The 24948-nt window shown below is 38.0% G+C and overlaps 1 protein-coding gene across 2 annotated transcripts in view; it reads left to right on the plus strand.

Annotated features, from left to right (window-relative positions):
• Positions 1-1211: 1211 nt before the first annotated feature.
• The window catches only part of LOC134660925 (uncharacterized), a 59223-nt gene continuing 35486 nt past the window's right edge, over positions 1212-24948 (plus strand). Inside the window, exon 1 of one of the 2 annotated variants that reach the window (XM_063516810.1) lies at positions 1212-1479. In XM_063516810.1, the coding sequence (XP_063372880.1) occupies positions 1292-1479 (188 nt within the window). In that variant the 5' untranslated portion in view covers positions 1212-1291. The remainder of the gene's footprint in view (positions 1480-24948) is intronic. The other variant, XM_063516809.1, reaches the window with a different exon arrangement.

The following is a 24948-nucleotide window of genomic DNA, read 5'->3' on the forward strand; positions in this document are numbered from 1 at the left end:
ACTTTGGAGTTTTTCTTGAGAAACTAATATGTAATAACGACTGTTAAAAGATAATTTATTTTTTTAAAGGTTGTATGTTTTCTGTCATTTGGTGTGTATTTTTATAGATCTTTGTGTGTAGAGTTATTTTAATTTTTGATTCTTTGTAGTTGTGTCCGATATCCGATATCGGATCGGACAATGTGAAAACGTTTAACGCTCTAATAATATACCTACTTGTTAAAATTTAGTTTATAGTTAATTTTAATGTATTTTTAATGCAATGTTAGGGAAAGATGTGTATGTTATCAAAAAGTATTCTTGAATAATATAACTTAGATATCACGTCATAATTCAGGATCAGGATATATACGCGTATTATTGGGTAATGATCTTATAAGTACCTACCTATCTCTATGCATAGTGGACAAAGCTAATATGCTACAGTGTTATATTAAGCGCCGGTTACCGGATACTGCACTCAGTCAGGCTCTCGCGAATACTATGCCGACTGACAGTCTGACAGTGAAACAAGTGCAAATCTATTTACCTACAACATGGTGAAGAAGACAGTTAAAAAAATGTATTATGTAAACAAAAATAAAATTACGAACGAAGGAGTGACACAAAAAAGTTAAATGGAGCTTCGAAAATTTTCGGAATAGAATTTTATATTTTTGTGCTTGACATAAGTAGGTACCGGCATAATCCATCAATTAAGAAAATTGGCTTCCCTACACAAAGGGTTTTCCAAAAAAATTTAAACCCTAGACCTAGACCTCGGCCTATTAGCAAAATGATTCGCACAGCGCACTATACCTACTTTTATATGGATGGATCCTAGAGAATTCCTAGATGCCACCTTAGCTATTAAAATCTGTGCGGAAAGAGAAGAGTCGTGGAATGTAAGGGAGCCCATAAATTCTACGACTCTTTCTTCTCTTTCCCCACAGACTCAATGAATAAAACTCATTTACAAGTATCCCATCTAGTAAAAATTTGACAATGACAGCACTATATTTTACCACGTTGGAAAGTGGGGCGCGATGGCGCGTAGGATCGCGTCACCGTTCGCGTGGCAAACTCCGAACGGAGACGCGTAACCACATCGTGTCTCGCGAGCGACAAATACATAGCCGTCGCACTGGCACTGTGGAGATAAGTGTGGCATGAGCGAGACGCAAACCCAGCTATCTACGCAGTGGCTGCAAACTTTATTCAAGTTATCCACGGCGGGCTATTCAGTTGTTCCGTGTCCGTACTCGCGCTCGCACGCACCTCTCCTACTCAAGAACTTTTCGTAAGTTTAGTCATGGCTCTCCGCTATGTGTTTGCCCTATTGGCACTGGCAGGTGCCACGTTCGCGGGCTCGGAGGTCACCGAACTGAAGGTCGAGAACGTCTACGTGCCGGAGGGCTGCACCACGAAGTCTAAGAACGGCGATATGTTGACCATGCACTACACCGGCACTCTTGACGACGGCCACAAGTTTGACTCCAGGTAACCTTAAAGATCTTAAAAATACAAGCCACGCCGAATTCCGGTTAGTGATAAAGTCATTGTACGCCGACCGCTAGCCATAACGATACAACAATTTCATTATCACATCACGGACAGCAAAAAAACTTTAACCTACTTTACGCTTTATTTCGGTTCTCGTTACTCACTGTGATAATTTAATACTGTAATTTAATTACTATTGCACTATTTGCTGTAGTTGTGTGTATTTATTTTAGCTGCAATCAAGTTTAAGTGCCTATACTTAGTCGTAATATGCAAATGCGACAGTATTGAATTTGTTTGTTCGTTAAAAACCCATTACGTTAAGCACCTTGTAGGTATTTATATGTGACTAATGAAATCGGTTTAGCAATCACAAGGTCTTTAATTTAGATAAATCGACTGATAAATATGATTTAATGATTATTGATTACTCCCCTTAGCATATGTGCTGCGTTAAAGTTACAATGCCCATTAACGAGAGTTTTTGGCCACGGATTTTCAATAACTAATTGTAAGTAAATACCTAGATATTTTAGATAAACTTTAGCGTGGGTCTTTTTCGATCCCCTGAATATTTTAAAGAAATAGATTAAGTAATTTCTAAAGGTAGGAACGAAAAAAACTACCTACTGTGACGATTTGTCTTGCAGTCACTAAGTTTGATTTTCGTTTAATACATAGGAGGTAAGTCAGTATATACCTAAAACAAATACGCTCATAAGCAATGAATACGGGTATCTATGTAGAATAGAAAATCTTTATATACTTACAGCATTTCCGTATAAGTACTCGCCTAATATAGTATAAATAAGGTAAGGTGGGATAAGTAAGACTATAACACCGTGGCCAGACAAACACTTGTATGGAATCTTCATACTGTTTGTCTTGCCTCGAGCAAAATAAACTATGTCCGTCTTACCCCACCTTACCTTAGCGAAAAACATCATATAACAAAATCTGTCATTTTATTGAAAGCCTTTATCTCTCAATAGCACAACTGTCGACCGTGTGAATGTGAAACTGTCCTAACTTGATTTGTCTTATCGTGTTAAGCCAGTTTTATATGGTTGTGGGCTGGTTCTACAACTTCTGGTAATCTACATCTCTCAGTAGTACCTTTACTAAAAAAAATCTTACTAAGGTTTCACGTAGAAATAGTTTTGTCCTTAGCTTGTGGAAGGTACGTGTATTACAGAGGGGAAAATGCACTTACGGTTTACAGTTGTATTAAATCCCAGCCTTGTGAAAAAATTTCTACGCTTGAAAATCATAACATTTCAACAATCGGGTAAAATGGACAATGTCAATTTGCAAACAAAACAATTTGGTTACATTACATCAGTTGTCGTTCTAACAATTAGCGAATATACTTTAAAATACTACAAACCGCGCTGGGACGACACGGCAGAGCGGCCAAACACATACATGATATAAGTAACAAACACTTGCACACACTAGAACCCAAACTAAAAACTGTCGTTATATAATTACTTTACTCTTTGTGTTAGTCACCTAAGAATTCCTTGATTACAAAACATTTCCAAAACACGGATTTAGTTAGCCCGATGACGTTACATTCTTAGTTTTTTTTTCATATAAACTTGCGTCAAATGAATGAATGCAATTGTGTAAACGCGGTATATTTTCGTCTAATTTCGAAGTTCGTCTAAATAAAGTAAAAGTAAAGTTCAAGTTAAATTTCTCCTAGCAACCGGCATAGCATAGGTACGTCCAAATTGCTACAATTTAAGAAGATGCGGCAACGTGTGATTATCTCAAAGTTCAAAACTCCTGACTCCTTAACAGTCTTGATCATAAACATGTATACACATTTTCACCTTATACCAAAGGAATAAGGGGAAAAAGTGTATGTATGTTTATGACCGTGGGTGTAGGAGAGAACACATCGTTTAATTACTGGGGCTGAATAATTCCAACCGTAGGGCGCCGAAACAAACAACTTTAACCTATTCAGAAGTTATAGGAATTAATAAAAACTTATTAGGTCTTAGTTCGCGACGGTTTATTTTGTTTAATTAAATATTACTTCGTAAAGATTTTCAGTATTCGTCTCGCTTTACGATTCTACTGGGTGACCTTCAAGACATAATACCCCGTTCACATCTATTCCAGTAGCATCAGTCCAGTGTTCGAACACTTCGAACCAGTGCTGGATTATATCGTTTTCAATTAATTCCAGTAATTTTCATCGTCCAGTGAATTTATGGATACTATTACCAAAAACAACAATACGTGTTCACTTCACAGCCCGTACCATGAGTCACTTACAGTGTCAAAACTGACATTTACGCTATCGAGAACGTAATTTACTTTCTATATCTACATCTCGTTTGCACTAATATGCGAGTACGAGCGAGATGTATAGAAAGTAAATTACGTTCTCGACGGCGTTGGTACAAACTGATGGTAGCCGTATAGATTGGCTTTCTACACTACCTACACTGTTAGCACTGGATTGGGCGAGCAGGGGCCCGTTTTTCAAAAGCTTATAACTTGTAGGTAATACAAGCGGATGTAACTTTTTGACAGCTTTTGTTAGAAAGGGACTTCCACTTGTATTACCTACAAGTTACAAGCTTTTGAGAAACGGACCCCTGGAATCCAAAAGTAGACCATCAATCCATTCACTGGACTGGAATGCTCAATGAGTATATTCGAGTAACATTCCAGTACTGTCACTGGAATAGAGGTGAACGGGGCATAATATTACATTTCGTAATTATTGTGGTTGGGTTAATGACAAAAGTATACTGAACTTTTGAAGTTCTTTACATCAATATTTTTTTGAGTCCCGCATGAGCACATTGAACGTACCTCGTATATCTCGAACTTACGTAAAATATTCAGTTTCGAAGAACTTATAATTGAATTTACTAGTTAACTTTGCGTTTAAATTAGTTACATACTTACTGAAAAACAATAACAGCAACATGAATAAGCTATTCTGCTAGAAACTATGCATGTTTAACGTTTTCCACAAAAAAATATGCCAATTATGCCTTTTAACAGTTTGAACCGGAGCCCGGGGCCGGAACCGTTTGATTGTTTCCTTTTCTGCGTTGCAAGGAAACATCCGATAAATACTTATTTGTAACTATTTTTACAATAAAGTAGATACGAGACATGTACGTCATCAGATAACATATAGTATGTTTAATATATTACGTCCGACTGAAAGTATTTTTGTTCGAAAAACTTCAAGCTTACTATACATATTGTGTCATCCTAAAAATACATTTGCATTAGGTACAAGGATAAAGCCAACTATTTTTTTGTTATATTTGGACCCACCACAATGAAAGCGTGACTCGAAGAAAAGGTATCGACGTTCTCCCGAGTTAGAGAGCAGTTGAAATCGACAGAAGTCCTATTATACCTATAAATTTCTTTATACCTGGCTAACTCAGACCCTGGGTAAGTGGAATACCTCTTCAAGTGAGACATATTTGCTGTACGGCTACCATCAGTTTGTCACTGACATAAACGCCGTCGAGAACGTAATTTAGTTTCTATACATCTCGCTCGTACTCGCATATTAGTGCAAACGAGATGCATAGAAAGTAAATTACGTTCTCGATGGCGTTTATGTCAGTGTCAAACTGGTGGTAGTGGTACTGGTCCCTCTACTCAGAGACGCTCGTCAGTTATCCAGGTTTCACTGTGCCTCTGACTGAACCACCTCACATGCTATTAGATTCTAAAACAAAGAGCGTTTACCTGTTTTCTTTTCTATCACCCACTTTCCTTGTAATGAAAAAACCTTGTATGCTATTAAGAGGAATCAATTATTCAGAACAGTTTGCGTGTGAAGTGAGGATTTGTTTTAGCTGCCGGATTTTCTGTAAGTTTTTCTCTGTTTTCAAGATTTTTGTATCCCTCTGTCAAGTTTGTATTTTTTCAGAATCTCCATTTAGTTGTACAGTTTTTTTTAACCACGGTCGTGATTTCCAAACTTCTATAATTTTTATTACCTATTACTTTCTTTATATAGTGTGTCAAAGGTCTGTTTGATTTCAAACATAGACAGAGAGAATCATACTATCTTTGTATTATTGTATTACACTAGTACTACCACCCAAAAGAAAAGGATGAGTATAGTTTTTTTTGTTCCTATTTACTGACAAGATTTGGTTGACCCAGTATAGTAATGTTCCCATATTAACCAGCACAGTTCTCTGAAGCAAGCTTTATTGAAATAAGCTTGAAAGAGCCGTGACGAGAAAGATGCCCTTTAATAAGAAATAAGCTCAATCTCTAGAGGTAGCAATTTATTTAGTCAGCCAATACAATGTATAACTTGTATAAGGTAAGACATTAAGCTAGAGGTAAGAAGTCCAATTTGCTTGGCTTGTTTATGCTAGACGAAGACAATTAGAATGTCGAGTTTCTTATGTAAGTATCAAAGAGAAGCAGGGATATTTTATTGTCATTGGAGGTTGTAAATTATCCTTGTATAAAGGTGGCAATGCACGTTTAGGTTTGCCGCGGAAGTACCTCTGTGCAATGTTGTCTTAGACCGCGGCGGCATTTCCTAGCGTGTATGGGACGCCGCTGTGATGCCGGATAAGTCAAATAAAAAGACGTCATTTCATTAAATAATATAGTTTAGTTAGGATTCTTTTTTGTATTTTAATTCTTTCCGGTAATCCGTAACGTGTGTTTAAAGACAGCTCGTGAATTACGACCTTATGACTACAATATTCTACTCCTTTTAAAAACTCCTATAATTTGAAGTTAAGCTGTAAGACAAACAGAAAGCAAAAGCGGGCATAGTGGCATCATGTGATATTTTCAACGTCATGTCGCGATCTGTGATGTCACGTGAAAATACCTATAAGGAAATATTCGTTACCTACTTATTCTGATTTCGAATAATGATCTTGTTCTGAAATGTTCTATGACGGCCGGTGGCATTTTAAAAACTGATATTTTACTTAATTTCGAATGTTTATTAAACTGACGTGAAGGTTGACAAGTATGCATCCGCCTTTCCATTGCCAGGCTAACCAAATGTCTATGCTACTTAACACACTAAAACAACTGATTTTGTTATAATACTACCACCTTTTTTTTTTTTTTTTTTTTTTTTTTTTTTTTTTTTTTTTTTTTTTTTTTTTTTTTTTTTTTGACGCAGGGGTAAATGCATTTAGGCATCTCACCCCCGGACTGGGGAAGCCCATTGGGGGGGGTGGTATGTGGGACTCGCTCCTCCCGTAACTCCCTCTGCTTGGCAGAGGGAGGGGAAGAGAATACCCACTAACATCCCCTGCGGCGTTGCCCGCATTACCGTTATTGGGGGACGCCACGAGTTCGCAGACCATTCCACCGTGTCGTCCCCCCGGCTGCCCCGGTTAGTATACCGGGGGCACCCTCGCTCCAAACGAGGAAAGGATCGGCAACGCACCGACCCTTCTCCCAGCCTTCGACAAGGCCCTATATTGTGGATCCCCAACCCACAGGCCCTATTGGGGGAGTAGGCGATTGATATATTGTAATCGCCTTCTCCCAACCCGTCTACGCCGGAGCGGGTGCGCATTTGCTTGCTCCTCGCGCTCACGTTCCGCTACCTCTTTTCTCTGCAGCACCACTTCGCAGAATTTTGAGACGGCATTCCACGATCTCTCGCTGCTCAACATACTCGACACCACGCTGTGCAGAGAGAGATCGTCCACCCCCAATATCGCCACCATTTCGTGGCGCTCTAAGACCCAGCTTGGGCAATCCGCAAGGGTGTGCTGGGCAGTGTCGTCCTCTTCGCCACAGTGATGGCAGACTGTTGACGGTTCCCGCTGAATTTGGTACAGATAATGACCAAAGCAGCCATGTCCGGTCAAAACCTGCACCAGCCTATATGTCAGGCTCCCTCTTTTCCGGTCTAGCCAGTTGTCGAACGACGGGAGAAGCGCCGCTATGGTGCGGGTACCATATGGGGCGTCCTCCAGCTGGTCTTTCCACCGATCCCGCTCCCTTTTGGTTGCCGCCTTTCGCCTCGCATCTATCTCTTGTGGAGCCAGACGATCGTCATTATTTCTGGCTTCCAGACGCTCTCTGTACCGCTCCGCCAAGAGCCTGGCGTCAAGCTCCCATGGCAAAGTGCCCGCGAGAGCGCATGCAGCGTCATATGCCACCGTGCGGTAGCTCCTAATAATTCTCTGGGCTATTATCCTCTGCGGTCTTCGGAGGAGCGCCCTTGCTCTGTATTTTAGGCGCTCAGCCCATATCGGCGCCCCATACAGCGCCATGCTTCGCACCACCATTGCGAAGAGGCGCCGGCATAGAGCTTGGGGTCCTCCCACGTTTGGCAGCAGGCGGCCCAATGCAGATGCCATGCCGACAAGCCGAGGAGTTAATTGTGAGAAATGCTCCTCAAAGTTCCACTGGCGGTCCAGGATAAGACCAAGATATTTTATGTGGTCCTTAACCTGGACCGCTTCTCCCCCTACAGGGAGCGCCTCGTTGGGTCGTAATCGCCAGCCCCTTCCTCCGAAGATCACTGCGTCCGTTTTCGGCAGTGCCACCCTTAGCCCCAGGAGGCTGATTCTCCCTACTGTCAGCTCTGTAGCAATTGCTGCCCGCCTCAGAGTGTCATTATAGTCCTTCCCCCTCACGGCCACCATAGTATCATCAGCATAGCAAATGGTGACCATGCGGGAGAGTTGTGCACCTCGTATCGCCATAATACTACCACCTTAATATAAAGGGTGTTTCCTGTAACAGGAGCAATAAATTAAACTATAGGCTGTACTCCCCAAACTGACCAACATTTGTTCAGCAACTTTTGAAAATAACTCGTGTTTTGATTTTTATTACACTTTAAAGTTTATTCTAAGACGCAATGAATTGCAAATTTTGTTATGTTTAAAGCGTGACAAGCAACGTCAAACACACTAATGTCAGCGTACATTGAAAGCAATATTTATTTTGTATGAAAAAGAGGAAGTCTAAAGGATTCATAATTTTAAAAAGTTGCTGTACAAATGTTGGTCAGTTTGAGGAGGACAGCCTTTAGTTTAATTTATTGCTCCTGTTACAGGAAAGCTCCTGTTACAGGAAACATCCTGTATTTTAAAAACAGCTCTAAATTTAGGGCGTCAAGAGAGCGAAAACTACAAGTCTTTCGTTTTATTGGGTTTGTTGTATGTTTCCATTAAGTACCTAAGTACATTGTATGTTGTTCAACTCGAAGCTATAGACAAAGCTTTTATTACATGGTTTCGGACTCATGACTAAGTTTCCCCATTTCGCCGAAATTTTCCACACTCTTCAAGGTATACCTACGCCCGATCTCATTAAACTATAGGACAAATGGTGTAAGTCTAGCGTAGGGAAACCTCCCATCGTTTCTTTGTTTTATTCCAAGTCTATACTCGCGTCGCCAAAAACGCAGCTTAAATTCGAAAGTCTTGGGAAACCCATTTTGTTTTCAGCACGCCAACTCCCGAAGGATACATGCAGTGCTCGGACGGAACTCGGTATGCATGTTGCATTTGCTGTTTAAACTCTAAATAGCGATCCAACACGTTAGCCTACTGGCATTTTAAACTCAATGAACATTGAGTTAAGATTGAAATTGCTATTTTATTGTTTTAAAAGTTACTGCACTTTAGTTTTATGGGTGTGATTTGTTTACGAGTCGTCTCCGCTCCGTTAGGTCAGTGGGGTTAGTTAAAAATGGTAAACATGAAAATGTCAGATATTTTTTATTGTTTTTGTCTGAAGTTCAAAATGTACTACTACCCACGCTGTATAGTTATTTTAAGTTTAACGTATGCATCCTTTTAAATTGTTTTAGAGGTGTTTTGAGACAAAAGTGTTTATATTGTGTAAAATTTGTGTGAAGATATGTAACTTGATTTTGAGTAAAATTGAGTATGACGGATATTTCCGTAGCATAGGTATATATAGAGATGATTTCACGCCTTTAAGGAGAGTATCTGTAATTCTGCACGTTATCTCATCTCAGCCAAGGTAGGTTCTTAAGATACCTACATATTGTTTTATTGCACGGTCGGTTAAATTGTGAGAAACCGTGGCGGTACAGGCAATTACATGTTTAAGAACCACCTTTCACTGCCATTGTTTTGAACCAAATGCAGTACTTTCCCGGAAAACGCATAAAACCTAGTCACAATGGTATGAGACTTTAATACGTGCGTTGAGAGAATTCTGCCATTCTGGGCCTTTAAAGCCGATATTACAAAAAAATATATGTAGGCAGGACATTTTGATCAACGAAGTAAAGATGTTGCTTATATAAGGAACACATGACATGGTGGCGAGCGTAAATTATCGTAATTTCCGATAGTCTGTAGAAATGATCAGGAACACAATTATGCTGGTAATATTTACTTCATTAATTAAGCATAAATAATGAAAATATAATGTATATTTGAAGTGCAGGAGTAGAATGGCATGTACGTCATTCGCGTTTAAAAAGTACAACCGGCCCTTAGTGTTAATATAGAAAAAAATGCATGGCGCGGTTTAACGTGACGATACTCGTACACGTAAGTATGTGTGTAATATGTACCTAATTACTATTCATAAGTGCTTGTTGCTAGGCCTTCACGAATAAAGTATATTTTGAATTGAATTGAATTGACACTCTTTAAAATGTAAACCCACTTAAGTATAATAATAAAGTCATAGCATCGAGAAAAAATACATAGATTGCTCACTCCATACATCAGTTTTAGTACCAAAAAGACTATTAGTACTGCTACTTGACAATAGATGTAGCACCGACCGGAAAGTCTTATGCTGTTTGAATAAGACTTTCCGGTCGGTGCTACATGTATTGTCAAGTAGCAGTACTGATAGTTCCGCTACCCGATGCTAGATGTAGACACTGAAATTAATAGTCTCTGATGTATGGAGTGAGCAGTCTTGTCTTACTATATTTCTCTCTTTTATTTATTTATTTAAGCCTTTTATTTCTTTAATAATACATTATAATATATACAGTACAATTAAATTTAAATTATACATTTTACAATTATGCAATTATTATTGATATAGAATTTAATTATTATTATTTATTTTTTAACCTTTTAACTTTTATTATTATTAAAGACCTCTCGACGAGTATAGGCCTCCTCCATTTCTCTCCACTTTTTCCTATCTTGGGCTATTTTTGTCCAGTCGTCGTTTGTAAACTTTGTAAGTTCTTCCGCCCATCTTTCCAAAGGGTGACCTCTTTTTCTTTTACCGGGGGGGCCTAATTAAATATGACCATATTTCTCTATGGTCATAGTTAATTATGTATCGCGCGTATCGCAGGTTCGAAGTGCAGCAGTTAAACACGCCTGATTGCAATTTTACAAGCCGTCGCTACTATTAAAAGGCGTTTTGTTGCTTTCAAACTATTTCACACTTTTTATCACCAATAAAATGCACAAATGTACACATACGGCGGAAATGGTAGACGACGACAAATCATGAGCTCGACGAGTCGCATAACAATGTTGAATGCAGTTTGCATGAATGGTGTAGTAATCATGTTCGTCATGATTTTTTCACAGTTGATGAAGAAGATTTGTGTCCATTTCTTTGGCACGCCTATATAATTGTATTGGCTGAGGAAATAACATAGGCTTGGCATAGCTTAATTTTTATTATGTAATTTTAATTTTTGCGCGCTTTTCAACAGATATAGTATCGCATTTAAGTATATATGTTAAACATAATAATAACTTAAAACATAATATATAATAACTTAATTAAAACGCGCGCAACGCTTTCATTACGGTAAGTCAACATTTCATACGGAAGCGTACCATTAAAAACGAGTAAAGATCGTCATAGCCACGGTAACGCTGCCCACACGCTTTATCTAAATCACTGGACCACATGAGTACTTTTCCATACGTAACTATTATTATGTAATATGAATCTTACCCGTTTGCGCCATGGAGAGAAAGCAGCTGGTGTGGTTCAGTACTTGAAGTAAAAGTTTTAAAACTTCGATGCTTTGCATGAATTAATTGCGTTGTTTTGTGCAACGAGCATCTAGTGTTCTTCAAAGTATCTTTTCTACTTGAGTTTACTATTATTGCCGCTCGCTGAAACGTGTTTGATATGATCAGGAAGAATATAAAAAATATGTCTATGTAAGTTAGCGCATACTTCAGCATAAACCTATTATGTATGTACTAAAATTATCATGTCAGGCGTGTCTCACTCCGCGATTTCGTCGCTTTGCTACAGGTAGCTAAAAGTACATCTGTTCCGGCCCCAATTTTGGGGAAAGCCATAAGCCGCGCGTGGCGGTGTCGCCACCTAGCGGCCATAATTATCATTATCTGTGCTGATCGTAACAGAAGCGTTTTGTTAGAGAGTGAGTCTTCTGTACTTAGTACTATGTATTATTTATTCTGTGATCATGTATTATATTTGTACCTATTATGCCAGGAATATTTCCTATGGGAAGTACTTCATAGTTAAAAAACACAGACTATATTTTGTTCCAGGGACTGGAACTGATATACCCTAATACAGATTTTTTGTTATAAAATATAGCCTGTCACAAGAGACGTATAAACGATTCGATGGCTACTTCATGCATCAAAATTTTAGGTTTTAAAGCTTGACGCTAGGGGAAAGATAAATAGTAACAATACAAACACAGGGTAGATAAATTATAACAATCATAATCTTGCCTATTTTCTTTGCCGTGGTCGGGTAAAGTAGCTCGTCACGTCAAAATGTAAACAAAATCGATCGCGTCATATTGCGCCGGTGTGTGCAGTCTTTAAAGTGAAAGGCACACACAGACAAGCTCTTTATAGGCAACTTAATCATATAAACGAAGTTTCTATTCGAAAGGCGCTTAGACATTCGGTGTATGTCCTTAGACAACGTTTAGAATACCAATTATAACAATAAATGTAAACCGTAAAATGGAGTGGTGTTTGGCGAAAATGTCGTATGGGTACTAGAATTAGACGATGCTAAGTTGGTAGCGATTTTGATAGCCCAGACTGTGCACGTGCAAGTGTTCTTTAAACGACATAATTTCGTAGAAGTTTGACGTTTAAAATAACACTTGTACAGCCTGGGCTATCAACGACGCTGCCAACTTAGCTTGGTCTAACTCTAAATGATTTTGTTATTTCAGTCACTACTTACGTCTGACTGATTCGGAGTCCGAAATTTGTTTATTTTATTTTACTTTTTTGTTAACAATTATTAAAATGATTAAAAATATATTTTTCTCAGGTAGGGTTTCATCTAGTACCTAGCAATATTCCTTACGAAAAGTACCTAAACTACGAGTACCTATTTCAAAATAATTTACATGCAATTTCAATTAGATTCAATTTCAATTTCTTTATTCATAACGTAAGTTACATGTCAATTTTATTATACTCGTACATATTTACATCTTATGTCTATTTTATATTAACAATAATAAGTATCTCATTTTAATAATCACATATAACATTGTTTGGATTCAAAAATTCATCGAATGAGTAGAACGCCTTATCTATTAAATATTCCTTTAGCTTTCTAATAAACATATTATCTGATAATTCTGCTTACTTCAAATTATTTGGCAAACGATTATAAATTGTAGGACCTTTGTACCACACACATTGTTCAGACTTTTTTAGTCTGTGCTGGTTAGGGAGGAGATTATTTCCATTTCGGAAGTTAGGACCACGCGTTCTAAATTCATTAAGAGTTTTTCGAACTACCTTTGCCACTTCAAATATGTACAGACCTGGAACAGTCATGATCCTTAACTTCCAAAATAGGCTACGGGCAGGGGTGTCCCAGGGTACCCCAGCCATACTCCTAATTACCCTCTTTTGCATTATAAACACCCTTTGTCTGTCCGCTGCTTGTCCCCACATATCAATTCCGTACGTTACAATTGACTGAAAGTAAGCAAGTATGCATTTCTGACACATTGCTCATCAAGCATTTTTGTCAGTCTCGAAATTGCAAAACATGCGTTGCCTAACCTCTTACAAAGCTCGTCTATATGGGTATCCCACTTTAATCCAGAGTCTAAGGTGAAGCTTAGATAAATTTTGCTTTGTTTACTAAAGGTACTTCGATATTGTCCAGCATGATATTCAAAATGCACATGCACAAGAAGTATCTAAATGCATTATACCACAAATTTTTTAGTCTATTGTCCAAAGTCCAGACTCGCGTCTCATAACTTAAAAAAACAACAGTTTCTTGTTATGATAATACAAATAGCGGTTAAAACAACTTTTTGCTGTGTAAACTTTGCTTCTAACGTGTGTTGTTTCCAAAATAAATAACGTAAATTCTTTATTACAGTTCCAACAATACTTTTGAGTTTGCTCCCCAGTTTGTTGTATATTACTAGGTATTCCTCATATGTTTAAGTACCTACATATATAAATGTTGTATATGATCAATCTAAATTTAATTGAATCGTTACTAGATTTTCAAATATAAAATCATTTCTTGCTCGTTTTATATTATACTTATTCTGTGTTTATACTAGGTATAAGATATAAATTAGGGCTTATTATTAACGGGGCAACTAAAATATTAAACAGGAACTTTCATTGGGCATATAATAATACAATTTGGCTGTGCATTAATATTTTAGCGCCAAAAAAAATATTTTAGCCTCAAATATAAGCATCATATTATTAAAAAAACTGGCAGCAACATCAAGCCACCTAAAAAAATTATAGGGAACTTAAAGTGATAGGTTGGCATCTAAAATAATAAATTGGCAACTAATATTGTAAAGCGATCATAAAATTTAGTTGTCATCTAGTTGTTCACACCTAAGTAATCAACTAATCATAACTGAGCATATCGTTTCAGTTAGGTAGTATTTTAACACGAAAGCAGTTAAATTTAATGAATATTGGTCACTTTTTACACAAAACACCTCAAATTAATTTACCAATACGCAATGGTCAGTATACTTATAGTCGAAATTTCTAATTATGAAACGCCTAATGGCCATTATACTGTAGTGGGTGCGCTACGCGTACACTCACACTCCCTTGGTTTAGCCCTATATAAGCTTTTACATGACGTTATTCAAGACATTATAGATCGATACTCCAAGCAAGTTGTTTCATTCAACGTCCCACATCACATGGCGACCCTGCCAGTGCGGCCCTGTGCTGCACTTAAGAAGAAACATCAAGATAAAAATAAAAATAAATCAATTATTTAATGGACAAATGTGCGAAATATAAATAAAAGTGATATTGACAATTTGACAGTGTTGCAAAGTGGACAGTTTAAAATTTAACAACTATTATTATAAAATACGTCAGACTATATTATGAACATTTTTGGTGAATTGGTATGGTGTGGAACTTAATAGAAATAAATATAGTGTTATACTAAAAAAAGTGCCAATAGATACATTCGACTAAATAAATAAAATTTACCTTCCAGAAATGACAAAAAAATATATAAAAATAAATAAATGCGTGATTACGTTTTGGACAGTTTTCAATTAATAAACTATAGATAAATAAACAAGAGGAAATTAACAAAATAGTGGCTGTAAAAATGACAAATATAAAAATGGACTTGTTTCAAAGCAATGCGGGACTTATATCGTAAATAGTGATGGTGTTGGTATGCTGCTGGGCGTTGTTCGTGTCGTGAGGCCAAATGATGGGTGCTGGGAGAAACAAGAAGGATTGGCACGCAAGAGGAAAAATTCAATATGTTATTGGATGATAAATTGGTTCATATAAGTACATATTTATAATATAATATTTCCATACAAAAAATCCCATTTTGTTCCGGGACAAGTATAATTATTTTAACGTGTACCTATAATGATTTTGATTAATGACCATAAAGTTATATAGGAAAGAGAAATAGGTTCTAATTAATAAGGTGTGCTTGATGACGAAACACTAATATGGTTAAAAGTTTGCTACATAATGATTTCATTTCTTAATGCCATTTTTTTTTCTTTAATGAAAGCAAACCTATTTTTTATATTATGTTGATCGACGATCGATGTATGTTTATGTTGTTTAAAATTTTAATTACTAATTTCAATAGTTACCACTGTGTTCTGCTAGAGTCAATAGATAGGTGCGACGACGAGCGACGCGAGGAGGAGCGTGTTAGGTTGACCGTGTAATGACCAAACAAAATATTTTAAAAGAACTTCATTTTTTAATTAATAGATAGCCGTTTTCTTTTTAAAATGTGCTTCAAAAATGGTCTCCAATATATTAATTCAGTTGCCACATAAATACTTGGTACTTGCCTAAAAATAATCAAAAGCTGTAACGGCATTAAAATACAACTCATATTGATATATTTTAAGGCTCCGTTTTTGTTGCCAAACTATTAATTTTAGTAGCCATTTCTATTTTTTTAAACTACCCAAATTCGATTAATTAGTTGACCGGTTAAATACGTGCCATAAATTAGTATGGAGAAGGAGGAGGTAAAATCTAATGTTTGCTGGATATTGGCCCACCTTATTTTAAGACAATGGTAATACCAGTTTCCATAAAAGCCTTCTGTGATTAGTTTATATTAATGTACTCACAGTCAGTTTTAAACGGGTACGTAACATGTCAGCATACTCAAATACATTATGCATAAAGACATCTTGAAATTAATTATTTGCTCATAATATGTATTTGACGTAAAATTGTTTGTATCTTGTGTTTTATATAAAAAAAACCCCATGTGCTGCATCGGGCCGATGGGTAACCAATGTTAAGACTAGTATATTCTCGTTCAACGGAAAAATGAGAAACAAACCTCAAAGAGAAACAAACCTTGTTGTACGTGGTTAAAATTCAAAACACTAGCGCGTGGCACCCTGGCCTGGGATATGTATGTGCTTTCAATATGCAGTGACGAACCGCCCATAAAAATATTTACGGGAATACGTGTCGCGATACAACGGGGCTGTTGTATTGTATGTATCCCCAAGCAACCAGGATAAGGGTATCCTCAAAATCCATCTAAGCTATGCGACAGGAGGACATCCACGTATGCTGGTTGGTATGAGGTTGTAAGCGTAAAACAGCACTGGGTAACCTAGTTTTCTGGTCAAAGTTAACTTCGCCACCATCAAACAAGAATAAGGCTGGTTTTAGTGTCATGCGGACCAATATGTATTAAGCTTAGGGAGCGTTTTAGAGTAAAGCGGACGCGTCCGTACGGGCCGCCATCCGCGCGGAGAGCTCCGCAGCCGTCCGCACGACGCGTCCGTGCCGCGGAGCCATCCGCGCGGACGGCTGCTCGCGCGCCTCTGCCTGCAGTGAATGTTTTAGTATCGTGCGGAGCGTACGCGTCGTTGCAGTACAATTATGGCGACTCACGATATTCGCGATGTTGATACAGGACGAGTAATCGACGAAGTGGTTATAGGCACACGTCGTAAACTGCAACAGACTAGTTTAATTCGTGTCTTTGACAGTAGTTCGTCAAAACTTCTGGTCGACATCCAAAAGTATATGAAGAACTTTGTTTCGTCAGCCCTCAAATCACCGCATAATGTAACAAATTCTCCCGCGACGGCTCTGTGCTCGATTAAAGGGTGAACATGTAGTCTCCTTCTACGCAATTTTTTTTTCACCTCAGCAGCTCGAACAGGGTACTTTGCTACTTAAAAACAGTGAGCACAATCGCATTTTGCTCACTGAGTGAGACAAAATGAGCAAAATGCGATTTTGCTCACTCAGTGAGCGAAATTCGATTCTGCTCACTGTTTTTAAGTAGCAAAGTACCCTTGTTGGAGCTGCTGAAGTGAAAACTTAATTGTTGGTATATCTTAAGAAAACATGAGTGAATAGAGGTAAGTGATGAAGAAGGAACACATTTTTCGGGTTCTCTAATATGTTCTCACTGCTGAGGTGAAAAGTTTTGTGAACTACACGAGATCAAAGTAATTTACATCTCGTGCGCTTTTGAGTCCCTTACTACGCTCAAGATTCTAAATTAGATTCACTCGCTACGCTCGTGAATCTAGTATAGAATCTTTCGCTTGCACTGAACTCAAAATTAGCATCGAAGCAACAAACTTTGATCTCTTGTTGTACAAATAACTATTCCTGCAATGACACCCTCCACATTGAATGCATTGTTCGCGTCTGTACTCCGAGGCGGTCCGCACGATACTAAAACGACTTGTGCGGACGATCCGCGCAGATCACCTCCGCGCGGAGCGATCCGCACGGACGGTCCGCATGAGACTAAAACCAGCCTAACAGAATAAGGCAGCAAACCTTGATGGAATTAGACCAAGCCAAGGATATCTTTGGACCCGCTAAGTTCGTGGAATAATCGCGCCGCTTAGTCATACTCAACACGGCTCTATACTACAAAGAATGCTAACCACTGGTTGCTCGGACCAGCTGAAATCCGAGCGCGGCCGAATTCATCCGATTCAAGAGACTCTTAAGGGGCCCACTGATTAACAGTCCGCCGGACGATATCGGCCTGTCAGTTGTTCGGAACTGTCAACTTTTTGTTCTAACTGACAATCCGATACCGTCCGGTGGACTGTTAATCAGTGGGCCCCTTTAGTTGCTAAAACTGTCAAGTTTATAAGTAATGTTACTCCCAAGTTCGACTGCCGACTCCAACAACTTTGCTGTTGTGTTTGGGTTTAATTTTAATCGTGTATTCAACAATTATAAGTTTGATGCAAGCTTATATCACCGCCGGTAACTTTGATGGTGCGCGATTATCACTCTGTGGCCGGTTAAATGAGATGCTTAGTTAGGAACTAATTTCCAACTCGTAAGATCCATTAAACTCAGATTCTACTAATATAATAACTTATTCTAGATACTACTTGACATGCAGTTCGATTGTACAATCTACTTACCTGATTTTAAAGGTACCTACTAGATATTTTCGATTGAGAAATTTAACTATCATTTTAGTATCTGAAGCGAGGTAGTATCAGTATCAGTGGAGTGTCACTTGTAGTATTATTGGACCATCACTCTCCACAGTACTAACACTTACTTGCGATTGGTTGTGAAAACGGACTACCAAGCATATACCTACTACCCTTCATCAAGCATTTACGAAGCCCTCCACTCACCAAAATTATGTCACAAAATAAAATTGAGAAAACTATGTTTCTATTTTTTTAATGATTTTAAGACACTACAGCAGATAGGTAACCTAAGTAGGTAGGTCCCAATTGTGTTTAATGTTACGTTATTTTGTACGTAAACACTTAGATTTTGCAGTATGAGCATTTGCTGCCTGGAAATAAATGAATCTGTACGACATCTTTAATAATATAATATTATGTATGTACTATGTTTTTCCGCAGACACCAAAGAACTGAGGCTCGTTCGCGACACGCCGCGCCAATTGCGGTCGCGGCGGTTTCATTAACAATTTTGATTACTTTGCATTTGTGTTGAGCGGACACCGATAGAAATTTAATGAGAAACTTCCCATGAAAGAAAATTAAGTTCCGAATGTGGACGGATCAGAGAGATAATTAATTGGGTAAACACGACTGGTCCTTTTACCCGGCGGCATTGCTGACGCTCAACCGAGCGCAGCCTATCAGATGTGAGTCGAACGCATACAGGGCCTACCGCGAAAAACGGAACATTTGATTCAAAAATTAAATTATGAAAATTGATTTTTTTTTCGAGGTACGGCCACAGGCATTGGCGACATTAATTCTACAATGTCAACACGAGGAATCAACTAAAAATTTGCTTATATGTTAATTGTAAGTAATTACTGACTCTTGTGGATAAAATGCAGCTTTCTCATCAGTTTTTGAACGTGAACAACGCGTTTAAATGTATAATAGCCGTTTCATTTTCGTGTGTATTCTATTGTTTCCAATCCATTCAAAACATCTTGGGAACGACTCCTGGCTGTGTCTAGATAACATTGAAGTTATGAGATTTTTAATGTGTGAACTTCATTTTGGTATTTAATAATGCATTTGATGTAATCAGATAGCCGGTAGCCGGGGTCACCTTGGATATAAACACCAAGAATACTTTTCGTGCTATTTTCGTACATAAGATCTACAACACACATACATTTTAACGTACACTCGATACTTAACTTCCTTTCGCTAATTAGTATTAATCATTATTTTTAATACCATTCATTATTTATCGTTATGAGATCCTACTACCTCAACGCTAGTCAGATATAACTAGGTAAATTACTAGACAAGAGGTAATAAAGGTCCATAGATATTTATTTTATGAGAGCTAGACCTAGCCCAATTATTTTTATAAACACATTTCCAGAGACATCAGACAACAGGATAAATGACACGAGGCAAACAAAATGTACCTATGATACATAATAACATTTTCCAAATTAAACCAACCGGTAATTTACCAAGAATTCCAATAATATATTCTCGTTGTTGAAGTATTTTCCCAAATTATATTATAGTTAACTATACCTTATGTTAACATCGGGTGCGGTTCAAATAATACCATCAGAAATTAAATTTCGTGCAAACTGTACAAAAAAGTGTAAAAAATATTTAGAATAGGTAGAGAATGCCTTATTGCATTAAGTCCGCCTTTTGTACTAAATATAAGGTTTTTCTTTTGTATAATAAAGATTAAATAAATAAATAAATAGCCTAGGTGTTGTTTACTAAATCGTCATGTATTAAAATATCCTAATCGCAATGTGGGGTTGCCAGAGACCATGTCATGGCTCAGTTCGTAGGTAATAAAAATAAATGTTGATATCGGTCTCCAATTATTTTCGCCTTTCTACCATAAACTATAATTCATCGATTCGACGCGGAGCGAGTGGCCTAGCGATAAGCGACCACTGACGTGTCCCAATACCACCAAGTAGACCACTATGAGCTGCCATTTGTTACCATGAATTAAAATATACCTATAACAGCGGTGGCAGCATGGTTCCATTTTTATCGACTGTCACTATACCTGTCACTCTCGCACTTACATACTTGTTAAAACGTGACAGGCACGGTGACAGGTGATAAAAATGCGACCTTGCTAGGGCCGCAGGTATAAATAGAGAATACTTATGAATAGTATATAATTTGATAACAGTTTTGCTGTCGGCACTCGGGTGTCTTAAACAGAAATTTTAAAACTCAGTAGTTCCATAATTGTAGACACTTTAGGTTAATTCTTAGGGAAAAAAATACAACTTCCAAAGATGTTACTTTCTTTACACATACTTAATTTTTATATTAAAATTATACTGCTGTGGTATGCTGGGTAACACTTGAAATGAAATGAAATTTGACATGTTTTCCTGATTTATTTCTATTGAACCAATTTTAACCTAGTAAGATTTTGGTTGGAGTTTGCCCTTGCAAATATAATCTCGTTTCCTTGTGATTTTTTTCATGGCATTTGCCTTTGTAAACGTGTAATAATTCTACATAGGTAAAAGCTACAATTTTACCTTAGCCCCCTCTTATTTTGCTTGTAGGTATTAGTTGTATTGTTAATTGCTATAATATCTGGGTGACCGAGCTTCGCTCGGAAAACATAAAAAAACTCGAAAATGCGCGTTTTCCCAGAGATTAGACCTAGCTAGATAGATTTTTCGCCCCCAAAAACCCATATATAGCAAATTTCATCGAAATCGTTAGAGCCGTTTCCGAGATCCCCGAAATATATATATATATATATATATATATATATAAATAAATAAATAAACAAGAATTGCTCGTTTAAAGGTATTAGATTAGATAGATAGATAACATGTATAATGTACAGTGATCGTTAATTTTCCAGCAATTTTGATGCAGCATAGTAAAAATAAAGGATTTTCTTCAATTTTTTTCTAGGGAGAGAATTGGTTAAGGTTAATATTACTGTTATTAACCCTAATTATCTATTCCACCTAGAGTAGGGCATACAGATGCTTTTAACCAACAATGCTGCATTTAAATGTAACGTAGGCTATTCAGTAGGGCTAAGATGGCCGGTTCTTTATCATTTGTCACCATGGCTGTCACGTTCTAACAAATATGTAAGTGCGAAAGTGACGCATAGCATGACTGGTGATAAAAATGCGACCATGATAGCTGGTCTGGAATGGACTTATTTATAGCCGTTTTTAATGCAGCGACTGATGTGATCTGTGTGGCCGCCTTTCATGTGGCGGATTTGCATTATGTGTTTTAATTATAGATTATTTAAAAACACTGTAGCTTATCGGCTCTACTGTTTTTGGCCAACTAAGTAAGGACATCATTATTGAGTTAAAAAAAAAAGTATTGAAAGTAAAGCTTATTAAAATATGTATGTCTTGCTAAGATTGCCCTTCTGCTTGTTATGTTCATAGTGTCTAAATACAAAAATCCCCCTTCAGAACTAAATTAAGCCTGGCCCCATATTGGATTTTTTACATTGATCAGGGCGTGAAAACTGATTTACGCGAACATGAATAAATAGCTATATTTTTTATCCGACTAATAATACTTAGCACCTTGCAGAGCTAAAACAGTTACTTTTGATTGATCCATGCCATTTTCCTTATCACTATCACTACATAGTATAAAACAAAGTCGCTTCCCTGTCTGTCTGTCTGTATGCTTAGATCTTTAAAACTATGCAACGGATTTTGATGCGGTTTTTTTAATAGATAGAATGATTCAAGAGGAAGGTTTATGTATAATTTGTTAACCCGTGCGAAGCCGGGGCGGGTCGCTAGTTCTACTATAAATACTGATACTGTTGATTTTCTTTATCCCAATTCGCATATAGATGACACGTACAGCGAGATATGCCGACGCAATACAAATATAATCCACTAAGAGCACTATCGTGTACAAAAAATAATTGCTTCAACAATACCAAGTTACACCACAAATATACTGCAAGTAAATAATAAGCGTGAATAAAGAAAGTAGATACAGGTGTATGAAATAGATATTTTCTCAGAATAAAATAATAGACGATTTTCCAATAAACAGGTGGGAGGCAGACTTGTAAATACCTACTCGTTGCTTTTTCAAAGAGGATTACCTATTCTTGAATCTTGTATACTATTAATATACTCGCCGGCTTAGGGTGCTCTTGATCTGGCCTTTCTTCAGGATTTCCACGATCTGATCAGAGAAAGTCTACCCCTTCCTACTCCCGCTTCTACTTCTCCCTTGTACATCTTTGTTAGCCTTCTTTCACGCATTCTTTCCACGCGTCCAAACCATCTCAACATACCTTTCTCAATGTTTGTTACTACATCTTCGTTCAGTCCACACTTTATTTTGAATTATCTAATCCATACCGTATGTAGACGTAATATTTGACGTATCTTAAAGTTCGAATAGGGCCGTATGTTTTTACACTTTGCTCATGGCACGGCATGAATATGGCATGGAGGAGCACGGTTGAGTATGGATGCCTTGCTGGTGCATGCCGCCAGGCGTGGCTCACTCCGCGATTTCGTCGCTTTGCTACAGGTAGCTAAAAGTACATCCGTTCCACCCCAATTTTGGGGAAAGCCATAAGCCGCGCGTGGCGCTGTCGCCACCTAGCGGCCATATCTGTGCTGATCGTAACAGACGCGTTTTGTTAGAGAGTGAGTCTTCTGTACTTAGTACTATTATTTATTCTGTGATGCCGCTACGGGCCGAATGTAAACACTCACTGCCCTGCTCGCTCCTGCGTCTCCTGACGCTGGATGCTGACTGTCGCTCTGGCGTCAACTTCGGGCACTGTCATCATCACTTCATCAGGGTGGCGTTTACACAATTTCTCTGTTCACTGCGTTGCCCATTGCGACAAAATGGAAACGACGTATTTAAAAAAAAAACGATGTATTTTACAATACTAATCTGTATCAGTTTTTCTTGGGAATTAGTTGGGAGTAGTTGGGATACAAATCGTTTGCCTAACTAGTTGTTAAGATTTTATAAAAATAACTCCACTTTCTTTTATCCGCGCCATTCAGTCCATTTGTGCATTTCGATAAATCAGAGGAATGTTAAGTACCTCTTAAATCGATGCAATACAAACATGGAAACGATTCGTTCCTGCTTCGATAAGAGCACACGTTTTCACCGTATGTACGTGGTATTTTACTATTCGTTAACAATTTCTCAAAGTGTTTCGTTCAATCATGATAAAAGCGTTGGATAAATACGCGGCTAAAACTTTGATAACAAGTAACAATGTACCTATACCTTTACTTAATTATAATTATATATTTACCTATCTTATCGGAGTTATCGGTCAATACGATCGTTATAATATTAACACACATATTAACCTTTTCGTCGCCGTGTCAAACACAAAAGCTGTCACGCTGACGCCACGTCACCGAAGTGTCAAATATGAAATTGAATGCACGTCAAAGAGTAGTATAATATATATATATATGCACGTGCATATGCACGTAGGTCTATGTTGCTCTGTGGTCTGTGACCGATTAATCGGTCTTTGGCGTTGAACCTACGGTGCGGATATACTCGTATCGGTAATTGGCGTCCAAAAGGTTAACCCACACTCGAGTAGAGTCAGGTCAGTTACATAACAGCCCTAGTAGCACGGTCGCAGTTTTATCATTTATCACCATGCCTGTCACGTTCTAACAAGTATGTAAGTGCGAAAGTGACGGGCTTAGTGATAGTGGATAAAAATGGAACCGTGCTGAGCCCGCAGGACCTAACCTAGCATGCTACTTGGCGCTGGTGGCGCTGGTGGCCTAGCGGTAAGAGCGTGCGACTTTCAATCCGGAGGTCGCGGGTTCAAATCCCGGCTCGTACCATTGAGTTTTTCGGAACTTATGTACGAAATATCATTTGATATTTACCAGTTGCTTTTCGGTGAAGGAAAACATCGTGAGGAAACCGGACTAATCCCAATAAGGCCTAGTTTCCCCTCTGGGTTGGAAGGTCAGATGGCAGTCGCTTTCGTAAAAACTAGAGCCTACGCCAATTCTTGGGATTAGTTGTCAAGCGGATCCCAGGCTCCCATGACCCGTGGCAAAATGCCGGGATAACGCGAGGAAGAAGAAGAAGAAGAACCTAGCATGCTACTTACCTATGTATGTAATTATATAATTAGTATTAGGTAGAGGTACGGCCAGTTGTTTAATGAGAGTCAAATATTTTTAATTTATTACCTATCAGTGCCGTAATAGATAACTTTCGTGCAATAATGGGGTCTATTATTTTCTACCAAATAACTAGTTTAGAAAAATCACAAAAGCGTAAGATAGGATTAGTTCTGTTTGGCTGGAGAATTTTGGCGGCAGTTTATACTTGTACCAATAATGTAAACGTGTCAATGTGAAAAGTCAAAAGGTGAAACTTTTATCTTCTTTACCAGACCTGTAACCGCACGACTCTGGAACAGTTTTCAGTTATCGGTATCGGTGTTAGACGATATTCCTAGTTAACTTTAAAGCCACAAGACAAACATAAGTTCATTGTTATTGCCGCAACAGCCCCGGATACCGTGTAAACGAGTTCAAACCAACTGTAACAGCTCAATATGCGTTCAACTTAAA

Source organism: Cydia amplana, chromosome Z, assembly GCF_948474715.1.
Source record: "Cydia amplana chromosome Z, ilCydAmpl1.1, whole genome shotgun sequence".
Taxonomy (NCBI): Eukaryota; Metazoa; Arthropoda; class Insecta; order Lepidoptera; family Tortricidae; genus Cydia; species Cydia amplana.